Source organism: Geotrypetes seraphini, chromosome 15 (assembly GCF_902459505.1).
Source record: "Geotrypetes seraphini chromosome 15, aGeoSer1.1, whole genome shotgun sequence".
NCBI lineage: Eukaryota > Metazoa > Chordata > Amphibia > Gymnophiona > Dermophiidae > Geotrypetes > Geotrypetes seraphini.
Window position 1 is genome coordinate 70,567,892 of NC_047098.1, and position 13,047 is coordinate 70,580,938.

The 13,047-nt window shown below is 42.0% G+C and overlaps 1 protein-coding gene across 3 annotated transcripts in view; it reads right to left on the minus strand.

Annotated features, from left to right (window-relative positions):
- Positions 1–8,096: 8,096 nt before the first annotated feature.
- LOC117348933 (NADPH--cytochrome P450 reductase) overlaps positions 8,097–13,047 on the minus strand; it is a 154,590-nt gene continuing 149,639 nt past the window's right edge. For all 3 annotated transcript variants that reach the window (XM_033921602.1, XM_033921603.1, XM_033921604.1), the window contains one exon: positions 8,097–8,533. In XM_033921602.1, the coding sequence (XP_033777493.1) occupies positions 8,389–8,533 (145 nt within the window). In that variant the 3' untranslated portion in view covers positions 8,097–8,388. The remainder of the gene's footprint in view (positions 8,534–13,047) is intronic.

Consider the following 13,047-nt stretch of genomic DNA (forward strand, 5'->3'; position numbering starts at 1 on the left):
ACCGGGCCACCATGAGGAGGAGTGTGTGGTGCAGTGGTTGAAGCTACAGCCTCAGCACCCTGGGGTTGTGGGTTCAAATCCCATGCTGCTCCCTGTGACCCTGGTCAAGTCACTTAATCCTCCATAGCCCCAGGTATGTTAGATAGATTGTGAGCCCACCGGGCAGATAAGGAAAATGCTTGAGTACCTGATTGTAAAACCGCTTAGATAATCTTGATAGGCGGTATATAAAATCCTAATAATAATGATTCTAATTGCTCCTCGGTGGCCCAGACAACCTTGGTACTCCCTCCTTCTGCAACTCAGCTGCAGGGAACCCTTCCTTCTACCAGTGTTTCCATCTCTACTTATGCAGCATCAGGGATCTCTGCTTCATCCCAACCTGCAGTCGCTACACCTGACAGCTTGGTTCCTCTCAGCGTAACTTCCCTTCAGTTTTCACCAGCTGTGCGGGATGTTTTGGAAGCTTCGAGAAAGCCTGCTACTAGACAATGCTATTCCCAGAAATGGACTAGATTCTCTTCTTGGTGTTTTTCTCATCACAAGTAACCTCAACATGCCTCCTTGTCCTCTGTTTTGGACTACCTTTTGCTCCTGTCTCATTCTGGTCTCAAGTCTACGTCGATCAGAGTCCATCTTAGTGCAATTGCTGCTTTCCACCAGCCTCTTCAGGGGAAACCTCTTTCTGCACATCCTGTGGTTTCCAGATTCATGAAAGGACTGTTCCATGTCAATCCTCCCCTCAAACCGCCTCCAGTGGTTTGGGACCTCAATGTTGTTCTCTCTCAACTTATGAAGCCTCCATTTGAACCTCTTAATAAGGCTCCTCTGAAATTTCTCACTTGGAAAGTGGTGCTTCTCATTGGCCTCACTTCTGCCCGTTGAGTGAGTGAACTTCAAGCATTGGTTGCAGATCCGCCCTTTACAGTGTTTCATCATGACAAGGTGGTCCTTCGCACTCATCCTAAATTCCTCCTCAAGATGGTCTCGGAATTTCATCTGAATCAATCCATTGTTCTTTCTGTGTTTTTTCCGAAGCCGCATTCTCTCATCCTGGAGAATCAGCTCTTCACACTCTGGACTGTAAGCGTGCTTTGGCTTTCTACCTGGAATGCACCAAGCTTCACAGAACTGCTCCTCAAATTTTCATCTCTTTCGATCCGAACAAGTTGGGACGCCCTATCTCTAAGTGCACCATCTCCAACTGGATGGCGGCTTGTATCTCTTTCTGCTATGCCCAGGCTGGATTACCCCTTCACAGTAAAGTCACAGTCCATAAGGTCAGAGCAATGGCAGCCTCTGTAGCTTTCCTCAGATCGACACCGATTGAGGAGATTTGTAAAGCTGCCACTTGGTCCTCGGTTCATACCTTCACCTCACACTATTGTCTGGATACCTTCTCCAGACGGGATGGACAGTTTGGCCAGTGTTGCAAAATTTATTCTCCTAAGTTGCCAACTCTCCCACCATCCCATTGTGGTTAGCTTGGAGGTCACTCACTAGTGAGAATACCTGCCTGCTTGTCCTGGGATAAAGCAATGTTACTTACCATAACAGTTGTTATCCAGGGACAGCAGGCAGCTATTCTCACGTCCCACCCACCTCCCCTGGATTGGCTTCTCTGCTAGCTATCTGAACTGAGGAGACACGCCCGGTGCATCGGGCAGGAAGGCACGTGCGCGGTGTGGGCAACTCGAAACTTCTAAAAGTTTCTACAAGCAAGTATGCTTGTGAGATGTCCACATCGGGACTCCGTTGGATGACGTCACCCACTAATGAGAATAGCTGCCTGCTGTCCCTGGATAACAACTGTTATGGTAAGTAACATTGCTTTATGTGATTTAATGGGTTTATTCCTGATGAATGGGATGGGTGGGGGAGGGGTCTTTTTGTATGCATTGACAATAATTGTTAGAATGTCAAGTGATTTGTACGAATTATCTGATTGAATATTGTACACTTGTTGCAAGAGTTAAAATTGAATAAAGAATTTAAAAAAAAAAAAAGCTTATGCAAGTCCTAATCCTAGCTTTGGTCCCATGCAGAGCTAATCAGCAGCTCGCCAGGGATACTAAAGATACGCAGGGATGGTAAAAATTCTTAGAATCAGCTGGGACAGGAGGTGGGAAGGATCCCTCCTGTCCTGGTCACAGTTGGACCACCAGGTGGAGGCCTACAAGTTATTGGGAGGGAGGGGGCATAGGGTGTAGAGACTGGCAGGGCAAGGAAGGCATTGCATTTGAATATTAACCCCTCTGTTTATATCCGAGTCAACCTTTTTTCCTCCTATTTATTTATTTTTTTTTTTGGGGGGGGAGGTTACCTCGGTTTATATTCAGGTCAATATATACAATATGTTCTTGTTTGAAAGAAAACTTAATTGCATTAAGAAATAAGAAACATTGAGTTTTAGTAAGATGCTAGCAAAAGATTTATCTTCTGCCAAATTTTCCAGCTTCTAGTTCCACTCTCCATTGTCCTCATGAAAATCTAAGAACATATTGGAAATAAAATGTAAGAAAAACCACCATTAATGAAATCAGAAACACTTCAGAAATCCTGCTGCCTTTTTTTTTTTTTTTAACTTTGCTACTGTATGAAAGTGTGAGTACAGTGGTCCTGAAAGTTGTTAGGTTGTTTGCTATAAGATATCAAAAAATGTAAGAAAACAGAGCAAGCAAAGCTTTTGAAGTGACAGTTTAAACTGTTGACAGGTATCTTCTAATGAAGAAATCACAGGCTTCTAAACACATGAGAGTGCAAAATACTAGTCCCAGAATAATTTACATACAGATACTACAGAATGATACTACCACACTACTAAACCACACAGATCTGCTCAACTCTTTGTCTCCTTTGATCCAAACAAGTTGAGACATCCAGTTTCCATTGCGCACCATCTCCAACTGGTTGGCTGCTTGCATCTCTTTCTGCTATGCTCAGGCTGGACTGCATCTACAGGGTCGAGTCAGAGACATGGCGGAATCTGTAGCTTTCCTTAGATCTACTCCTATCGAGGAAATCTGCAAGGCTGCCACTTAGTCTTCGGTTCATACATTCACCTCTCATTATTATCTGGATTCTTTTACAGATGGGATGGCCACTTTGGCCAGGCAGTTTTGCAAAATTAATTCTTCTGAATTGCCAACATAGTAGATGATGGCAGATAAAGACCCGAATGGTCCATCCAGTCTGCCCAACCTGATTCAATTTAAATTTTTTCTTCTTAGCTATTTCTGGGCAAGAATCCAAAGCTTTACCCGGTACTGTGCTTGGGTTCCAACTGCCGAAATCTTCATCAAAACCTACTCCAGCCCATCTACACCCTCCCAGCCATTAAAGCCCTCCCCAGCCCATCCTCCACCAAACGGCCATATACAGACACAGACCGTGCAAGTCTGCCCAGTACTGGCCTTAGTTCAATCTTTAATATTATTTTCTGATTCTAAATCCTCTGTGTTCATCCCACGCTTCTTTGAACTCAGTCACAGTTTTACTCTCCACCACCTCTCTCGGGAGCGCATTCCAGGCATCCACTACACTCCCACCATCCCATTCTGGTTAGCTTGGAGAGGTAACCCACATGTGAGAATATGCTGCCTGCTTGTCCTGGGATAAAGCACACTTACCATAACAGGTGTTATCCAGGGACAGCAGGCAGATAGTTTCACAACCCACCCACCTCCCCTAGTTGACTTCTTAGCTAGCTATCTGAACTGAGGAGACGCGCACCCTACGTTGGGTGGGAAGGCACTTGCGCATGCTTGGTGTGGCAGACGTGCATTTTTTAAAAGTTCTTCAGCAAGTCTGCTTGCAAGGCTGTCCGCATCGAGGCTCCGTGGATGATGTCACCCATATGTGAGAATATCTGCCTACTGTCCCTGGATAACACCTGTTACAGTAAGTAACTGTGCTTTCCCTGTGTTTGGGAAAATTTAGTGCAATCGCTTATTGTTCACCTTTCTGGTTATTTCAATTTCTTTAAGCAATTGAATACAATAATAACTTTATTTTTCTATACTGCCATAGTCAAATGACTTCTAGGCGGTTCACATTGAAAGAAGGCTGGACAATCAGCGAATTACAAAATGCATGAAGAAAGATGTTACATAATATATTGGGGTTACATGGGGAAAGAATACATGAGAGGGGTCATCTGATTATGCAAGGAATTTGTCAAATAGAGCGGTTTTAATTGATTTTCAGAATACGTTGTAGGTCTGTCTGACTTTATTTATGTGGTTTCCCAGCCAGGATTGCTGTCTGTTTGCTTGGAACATGAAGGTTCTGTCTAGGAAAGATTTGTATTTGCAGCCTGTGATCTTTGGGTATGCAAAGATGTTTCTGTTTCTGGTTGTGTAGAGTGAAGTGAGTTTGCAGGTAGGAAGGTGCTAGGCCCCAGACTTGTTTGAACAGTATTCGCGCCGCCACTGGTAGCCAGTGCAATTTTTTGTAGTAGGAGCTAATGTGGTCTTTTCTTCTCAGTCCAAGGATCAAGCGAACTGCAGTTTTTGCACTAATCTTAATTTTTGTACTGTTTTTTTTTAGGGATACCCAGGTAGGCGATGTTACAGTAATCTAGGGTAGATAGGATCAGCGACTACACCAGTAATCTAAAGGATGTTGTGTCAAAGTATTTTTTAATAGTCCTTAGCTTCCACATTGTGTGAAAGCATTTCTTCACCAGTATGTTTGTGTGGCAGAAACAGTGTTTTGGAATTTTAACTGACAGCTGCTTTAAAGTAAGCTAAGGCAATTAATGGTCATTTAGCTCCTGTAGGATGCTTTGGAGTTGTAGCACTCAAAATTAGGTTGATGCAAGCATTGGCTGAACAGCTGAATAGCATTGGATGGAGTCCGATTGGATTTTGTAGCCCAGGCAATGAGTTTCAGAGGTAAAGCATCCAAGCTAATGCTGAAATAAGGTAAGTCGATGGTTTTCATAGCATGTTAGCAATGCACCAAAGCCCTGTAAAGCTCATTTGGAATGGTATCATGCTCCCTGTAGAAGCCTGACGCTGCCTAAGTATATTGTGGAGCTGTACTGGAGGTATAGCTATTGCAATGCAGAAATACAAGCTTTCAAAGCTGCTGAAAAGTTTTGAAAGGAAATGCTTAGCACAGCCCTGCAGCTTCTCAAATCACTTTGGACCAAGCTGAAATATCCCTGTTGAGCTCCAACACTTCCTGAATAGCTCTGAAGCTCCCCAGTTTGGTTTTGCAGAAATCGGTATGCTTCATCTCTGAGAAACTATTGAGGAGCTTCAATCTTAGTTTAAGAAAGAAATACCATGAAGCTCCCCGATACTCTTTCACAATGGTATCAATAAGGCAAAGTCAATCAAAGATGAAACATCCTGCACAGCTTAAAGCTTCCCATGGATGCAGAAATTCTCTGCTCAGATGTAAGCTCCTTCTTTGGGTTCTAGAGGTGTAATATTCAAACTGACATGAAAGGTAATGAAGACAAATAAGATGTGCTCCTATACACATCAGAAGCTCACAGCTAGGTTCTGCACTTTTCCCTGAAGGTGAAATAATAGTGGCCGAGGGAGCCTCCAAATCTATGTTTGCCTAGGGCTCAATATGGTGTAAGTCTGCTCAGAACGGGTCTCAGATTAAAAATGGTGACAGGTTCCGCCAATGTTGGAACTGCCTCTTGTGCATCAGAGCTGCTGGTGTTGGAGACAATCCGCAGGGCTTTTTTCTGGCCCTGGGAAGCTTGGTAATTCATGTGGTGCTTATAGCAAAATTCCTGTTTCCCTGCCATGACTCAGATCTCTTAAGTTTGAGCTGAGCTGTGGCAGAAGTTTGGATTGGTCTCAGTTTGAAATCTCATGAGACTTGAAATCACAAGACCAACCTGAACTTTCAGCACCATGTCAGAGTAGGGAAGCAAGAAGCCCACTAAAGCTAAGTAAGAGGAAAGAGACTAAGTAAAGCCTAGGTGAGGTACATGAGAGAGAATGCAAGCAGGTTGAATGAAGGCTGCAGGTGGATTAGAGAGAGATAGAGACTACTAGCTGGCTATGAGGGGACAATACATCATTGTATTTTAACCCTTTCCCTTCTATGCCTCCCTCTTAATTTCCTTTTCTATTTTTTTTAATACAATGTAACTTTTACCCCTTATGTTCATATCTGTCTTGAAAACCTTCTTTATACTTCTTTTAACTTTGGTTGTAAACTGCTTAGACTTAATGATCAAATTAAAATAAAACTTGATTTGAAACTATTTGACAAAGTATATGGCAAAATACAACAGTTACAAAATATAAAATGTAGTCCTTGATAGAAAAAAGTTGGACAAGCCTGCTCTAAGATATAGACATGTCTTCTCCCCAACATACATCAAATCCTTTTCAACCTCATCACCCCAAAGTGTCTTACAACATCTAAAACACCACCTCTTACAAAGCCATAAAATGTAATCAATATTCACCCATGATCATAAAAACATAAGTCATCAAGTCCAATAGTGGCCAACACAGACCCCAAGTACCTAGCTAGATCCCAAGTAATAGAACAGATTTTATGCTGCTTATCCTAAAAATAAGTAGTGGATTTCTCCAAGCCATCTCAATAATGGCCTATGGACTTCCCTTTTAGGAAGTCCCTTTTTTAAACTCCGCTAAGCTGATTTCACCGCATTTACCAGCAATGAATTCCATGCACAATTAATTATTTCTGACAGTGTTATTGTGTTACAGGGCTTTTAATTTTAACAGAGATTTCATGTTCTTGTATGCAAAATAACAAATAACGATTTTATTCTAAGGTCAAGGTGTATTTAAAATTATTTTTATATAATGGATAAATTATGGAGGCACAATATATTTTTTTCCACTTCTGAAATTTCCAAAAACCCACAAGATTATTTACAATAAATTTTTTAAAATAGCTTGTTTTCACAGAACAAGCACAAGTTCGATTGTTTTGTTTGAGAAGGTCTAAGTTAAAGGACCAAACCATACTATACCCAGCTGGAGTTGCTGTATACATACTACCAACGGCCAAGGGCTCAGTTGTGGGGTTCTGGGAATAACTTCAAATCCAATTGTCCTTCAATCAATTGATCCTCCTCCATTTTCCCATTATGTTGCTTGTTTCCAAAACTGGCTTTGATATTTCATCCCTAGCGGTAGAGAATGCCTAGTCTAAAGTTATTCCAGCTGCTGTGTACACTCACAGACTAGTTTGTTAGATTTTACACTTGAACAGCAAGCTATTGGGGCACCCTGCTTTATGCCCTGGAGAAAGCATATACACTTCTTCTTCCGTATTCGCAGTTTCAGCAATCGTGGTTTCGATTAGTTGTGGTTTTTAGCTTTTTGGCTCCTCCCCCAAATTATATCAGCTGGCATAGAGAAATTGCTGATTCTAAGCATTTACAGAGAAAATCGCTGATTCCCAGCACTTTCTTCACTGTGTTTTGCCTCTCCTTCAGGAACAGGCCAGGTCTCCAACCATGTTATTCGCGGTTTCACCATATTAACAATAGTTTTTAATAGAAAACAGTGAACATATGAAAACGTTATTTGCAGTTTTTCTGTATTTGCGGGTCTGTTAATCCTCTATCACAGCGAATACGGAGGGAGAAGTGTACCTCATATGCCAGTACCTGCCTGTATTATTAAAGGCTCATTCTACATCCTACTTGTGCATTGATTGAGGAGAAAAAATCTTGCAGAATTCCCATTAACTGGATTTACATTAAAAAAGGTAATCTGTAGCAAGACTGTTTGAAGGTGGGAGACCAGGATGGGCAGGTGTGTGTGGTGGTAAAAAAACAACTGCTATCCATAGCTCTCAATCACAAAGACAACCAAAAGCCAGCTGTCACGACTAGAAGATCCAAATTATTGCACAACTGGGAAAAGGAAACAATAAGACAGCCACCTGAGTTAATGTAGTAAAAGACTGCAAACCAATGTAGATATGACGATGTACCCTGCTATCTAAGTAGATTAGTTGTACTAATGGAGGGCTTATGCCACCTGTGATGATAGCAACCTGGGGCAGAGTCCAAGCATGGCACCAAGGCAATTAGCAGCTCTAATTATATGTGCAATGCAAAGATGAACAATAAAAAGTGACACAGTTAAAAGTGTGTTTATATGTTTAACATTGCACAAGGGCAGCTGGTTGTAATCATGGAGATCTTATTACAGAAAATCAATATGGGACAAAAATGACTACTTCCTTGCCACCCAGAACAGGCCTAGTGTAGAAATCCTAGAGATAAAAGGCTACAGGTGATTAGAGCAGGAGAACCTGTGACTAGATCTAAAGGATTCATTTGTTAGGATGTTCTTTCATTGTCTCTTTGGGTTCCCAGGACTCTCTGTTTTCCTTGTGCACATGCACCCTTTTCCCCAAAGTCTTTTCTTAGCTCCATACATCCAGAGAATAGCGACCCTTGGTCATCAGCTTCTTCACGTAATCCACAGCCTGAGCATGGTCCATCTTGCCATTCTCTGCCACTATCTCATAGAATGCGTTCTGTACATCCCGTGCCATGTTTCGGGCATCACTATAAAAAAATTAAAATTGCATGTAAAGTCCAAAATAAAATGGGTATAAAAACTTACCACCACCACCAGCAAAGACAGAAAATGGCAGAAGCCAAAAATATAATTAGGATAACAATGAAAAAATTCTGGCACTTTCACTGTAAACTTAAAGCAGATTGGTAGTGGTGTACCAAGGGCGGAGCAGAGGGAGCAGTCCGCCCTGGGTGCAGGATGCTCGGGGTTGCAGGTCTGCCTACCCCCACCCCCTCAGTCATCAACTTCTTGTTCCAGGGAGGCGGACAGGCAGAGCCAACGGTCATATACAAGGGGGTGCCAGAGGAGGGTGTGGTCCATCCTGGGTTCCCGGCCAGTACAGTCTCATGTAGTCGTAAGAACGGCAAAGCATGCAAGTCTAAATTATGGCATGAGTTATTGTAACAGCAGTAGTCTCCTAACATCCTGAGCAGGAAGGACAGTCAAACAAAACAAACTGAAATAGATATGATTGACATGCAAGGAGACATTCTGGCATCCTCTCGGTAAACTTAAACCAGATAGGTAGTGATGTACCAAAGGCAGGGCAGGGGGAGCAGTCTGCCCTGGGTGCAGGATGCTCGGGGTCAATATCAGGTGGAGCCACATATAACTGAAGATGTGATGGCAGATCTTGTCTTCCTATTGAAGGGATAAGCGAGGCCACCATTAAAAAGTCTAGTGCACATACAGAAGAGCCAAACTAATACTTTTTTTTTAAGGGTATGAAGAATCATTTATTGCTCTAACACATTTTTCACATCTATTTTTTATTATAGAATATAAACAACAGCATACAAAAACATTGCAGGACAGCAGCTAAAGCAAAATCAGAACAAATACAAAATATCAGCAATACAGCCTGCACATGATGCACACAAGGTATGAGAAAAAACAAGGTAACCCCCCCCCCCAAGCAGAAACACTCAAGGAAAACTCAGATATGGCAAAAATCTCCGTCTTGCCCACAGCATCTCCAAGCAGCAGTAAGAGTACCATACTTTTTTTATTTTTTATTTTTTTAAAACACAGGATGTATAATGCCATCTATAGTATAATTTATAACCATTTTCAATATAAGCTGTAGCCCTTGTCAGTTTAAATAAACGATTATAGATAAAGCCCCAATTTGGGAACCCAGCATCCACACCCAAATCCTCCCTCAGGAACCTCCTCTTGCTGTAACATAATTTTTTCAATAGCAGGAACAGGATAGCTGAAAAGTGTGTAAGACATCCAGCCTAGGAGTGTTGTGTGGTGTGGAGTTTATGGTATAAATTCGTTAATGAATTTTCTAAGATGAAGTGTAACGGTATCATCAGTTAGGAGAGAAGAGTGAAGTCTCCGTAAAGGAGATTTGGGAGGAATTGTATTAGGCCATTGAATAGATAGGTTTACCACTGCATGATCTGAAATAAGTATTGGCAATATATTAGTGCAAATAGTCGAGTTGAGAAGAGATTGTGAGATGAATATATAATCTAGCCTAGAAAAGCTATGATGAGGGATAGAGTGGTAGGAATATTCCCTGGCAGATGGGTGTTGAATTCCACAGGGGTCAATTAGAGATAGTTGCAAAACTAATGAATGAAATGATGTGATGGAGTGCAATGAAGGTGCCTTGCTCTTAGATTGTTTATCTAGAAACCTATCATAGGGTAGATTAAAGTCACCTGCAAGAATAATGGGTTGAGGCTCTAGATACTGTATGACAATAAGGAGATTTAAAAAGAAATCAGGAGCGTCAACATTTGGGGCATAGATGTTGACTAGAATAGTTCTAACGTTTTGAATGTCAATAACTAAAATGATCCATCTTCCCTTTGGGTCGGATAACTGGTTATTTATATGAATTTGTAAGGAAGAGTAGAACAATATAGAGACTCCTCCCTTTCTTCCCTCCGAAGGAGCATCTACTGTTGATTTTATCCAATTGCATGACTTGGTAAGAAGGGAAGTGTTCGGGAGATGCGTTTCTTGTATCATAACGATGGTAGATGAGAATTTTTTAAAGTGAGATAAAACTTTTTTCCTTTTTATAGGTTCACGTGTCATTCTCTACTCCTGGTCTGCTGAGAGTTGAAAGAAGAGTTTCTTGGAGGTTTACTTGGAGGTATTTTGTGAAGATGAAAAGCATAGCCTTCCTTTATGACCTGCAAGGCCAGTGGTTGGTGGCGTCTCGGGTCCTCCAAGGGGTGAGGAGGAGGGTGGGATGGCAGAACTGTGACTAGACTCTGGATAGAAGCATTGGTAGTTCAGTGGCCAATTAGATTGCTGGAGGATTGCCTTTGTCAACCAGACTGTGAAGTAAGGGAACAGATTAACTCTAAGAGTGGAGCGTTACAGACACAACAGCTAAACACTGCAACTGTTTGGACGCTGATTCCAGGCCAAAAAATAGTTCACTATATAGAAAGTGAGTTGGTCTATTCAGAAATCAGAGGTACTGCTTGTGGACTTGTAAAATGGGTGGATATATGTTTCCATGAGATTTTGAGAACACTGTCACTGGTCCTGCTCCTGGAAGAGTACTTAAAAAAAGGAAAAAAAAAAAAGTATACTTGAAGAGCACAGAGGTCAAGAATTAGCAGATGACCTTCTATCTGGTTTGATATGAGAATGGAACTCCTCATAGTCTTCAAAGGAATATAGTAAGCATAATTCACTGGAGGAATATGGTCAAATGAAAATTTCAAACCATCAATTAAATAACGCTTAAATGCATCAATAGGAGAAATAGCTATATTGTTAGGAAAATTCAAAAAACGCAAATTCAATCTTCAGCTATAATTTTCAATCTTCTCCACCCTTCTATTTAATGAGATTTTGTCCTCCACAATGTCAGATATTAAATCTTGTAACTTCTTAATATCCTGCTTAATGACAGATACTTCAGAGATAAAATCTTGCTTAGAACTTTCTAATTTTATACTCAAATTTCCAACTCATCTGAAAAATTTGAAACTGAAGAATCCAGTTCTTGGAGAGCTTCTCATATGCTCACCAGAGTTACTATCGCTGGTTTCACAAGCTGAGAAACTAACTTGGCTAAGACTCCTTGTGTTCTCACCCTCACTCCTTCCATGGAAACTGCCGCCCCTACCCCTCGACACAGGGTCGCAGAGTCAACTCAAAGTTGCCTGGTGAACCCAGCAAGGACCTGCAACCATGGATCATGGTGGAGGGTTGAAGTCTGGAGGAGAAAGAATAACATCCAAACCCAAGTCCTCGACTCTTCTGTCATAAAAATTGCCGCTGCTAGGTCAGACCAGTAGTCCATCGTGCCCAGCAGTCCGCTCGCATGGCAGCCCTTAGGTCAAAGACCAGTGCCTATTTTGAGTCTAGCTTTACATGCGTATGTTCTAGTTCAGCAAGAACTTATCTAACCTTTTCTTGAATCCCTGGAGGGTGCTTTCCCCTATAAAAGCTTCTGGAAGAGTGTTCCAGATTTCTAACTCTCTCTGGGTGAAGAAGAACTTCCTTACATTTGTACAGAATCTATCCCCTTTTAACTTTAGAGAGTGCCCTCTTGTTCCTTCCACCTTGGTGAGGGTGAACAATCTCTCTTTCTCCATGAAGTCAATTCCCTTCAATATCTTGAATGTTTCGATCATGTCCCCTCTCAGTCTCCTCTTTTCAAGGGAGAAGAGGCCCAGTTTATCTAGCCTCTCATTGTACGGCAACTCCTCCAGTACCTTAACCATTTTTGTCGCTCTTCTCTGGGCCTTTCGAGTAGTACTATGTCCTTTTTCATGTACGGTGACCAGTGTTGGACGGCGTATTCCAGGTGGGGGCGCACCATGGCCCCGTACAGCTGCATGATAACCTTCTCAGATCTGTTTGTGATCCCCTTCTTGATCATTCCTAGCATTCTGTTTGCCCTTTTCGCCAATGCCGAGCATTGTGTGGACGGCTTCATTGACTTGTCTATAAGTATTCCCAAGTCCCTTTCTTGGTGGCTCTCTCTGAGTACAGCACTGGACATCCTGTATTCGTGCATATGATTTTTGTTAACGACATGCATCACCTTGCACTTATCCACGTTGAAACTCATTTGCCATTTCGTGACCCATTCCTTTGGTGTGTAGGTCTTCGCAATCCTTCTGTGTCCTCACTACTCTGAATAACTTTGTATCGTCCGCAAATTTAAAAACCTCATGCTTAGTACCAATTTCCAGGTCGTTTATAAATATGTTGAAGAGAACAGGCCCAAGCACCGAACCCTGCAGTACTCCACTTGTGACGCTTCTCCAGTCCGAGTATTGTCCATTCATCCCCACTCTCTGTTTCCTATCCACAATCAGTTTTTAATCCACATGAGTATATCACCCTCGATTCCATGGCTCGCAATTTTTTGAAGTAGACGTTCATGCGGGACCTTGTTAATCGCCTTCTGAAAATCTAGATATACAATGTCGACCAGGTCACCCTTGTCTATCTGCCTGTTTACTCCCTCGAAGAAGTGCAGTAAGTTTGTCAAGCAAGATCTTCCTTTGCTGAA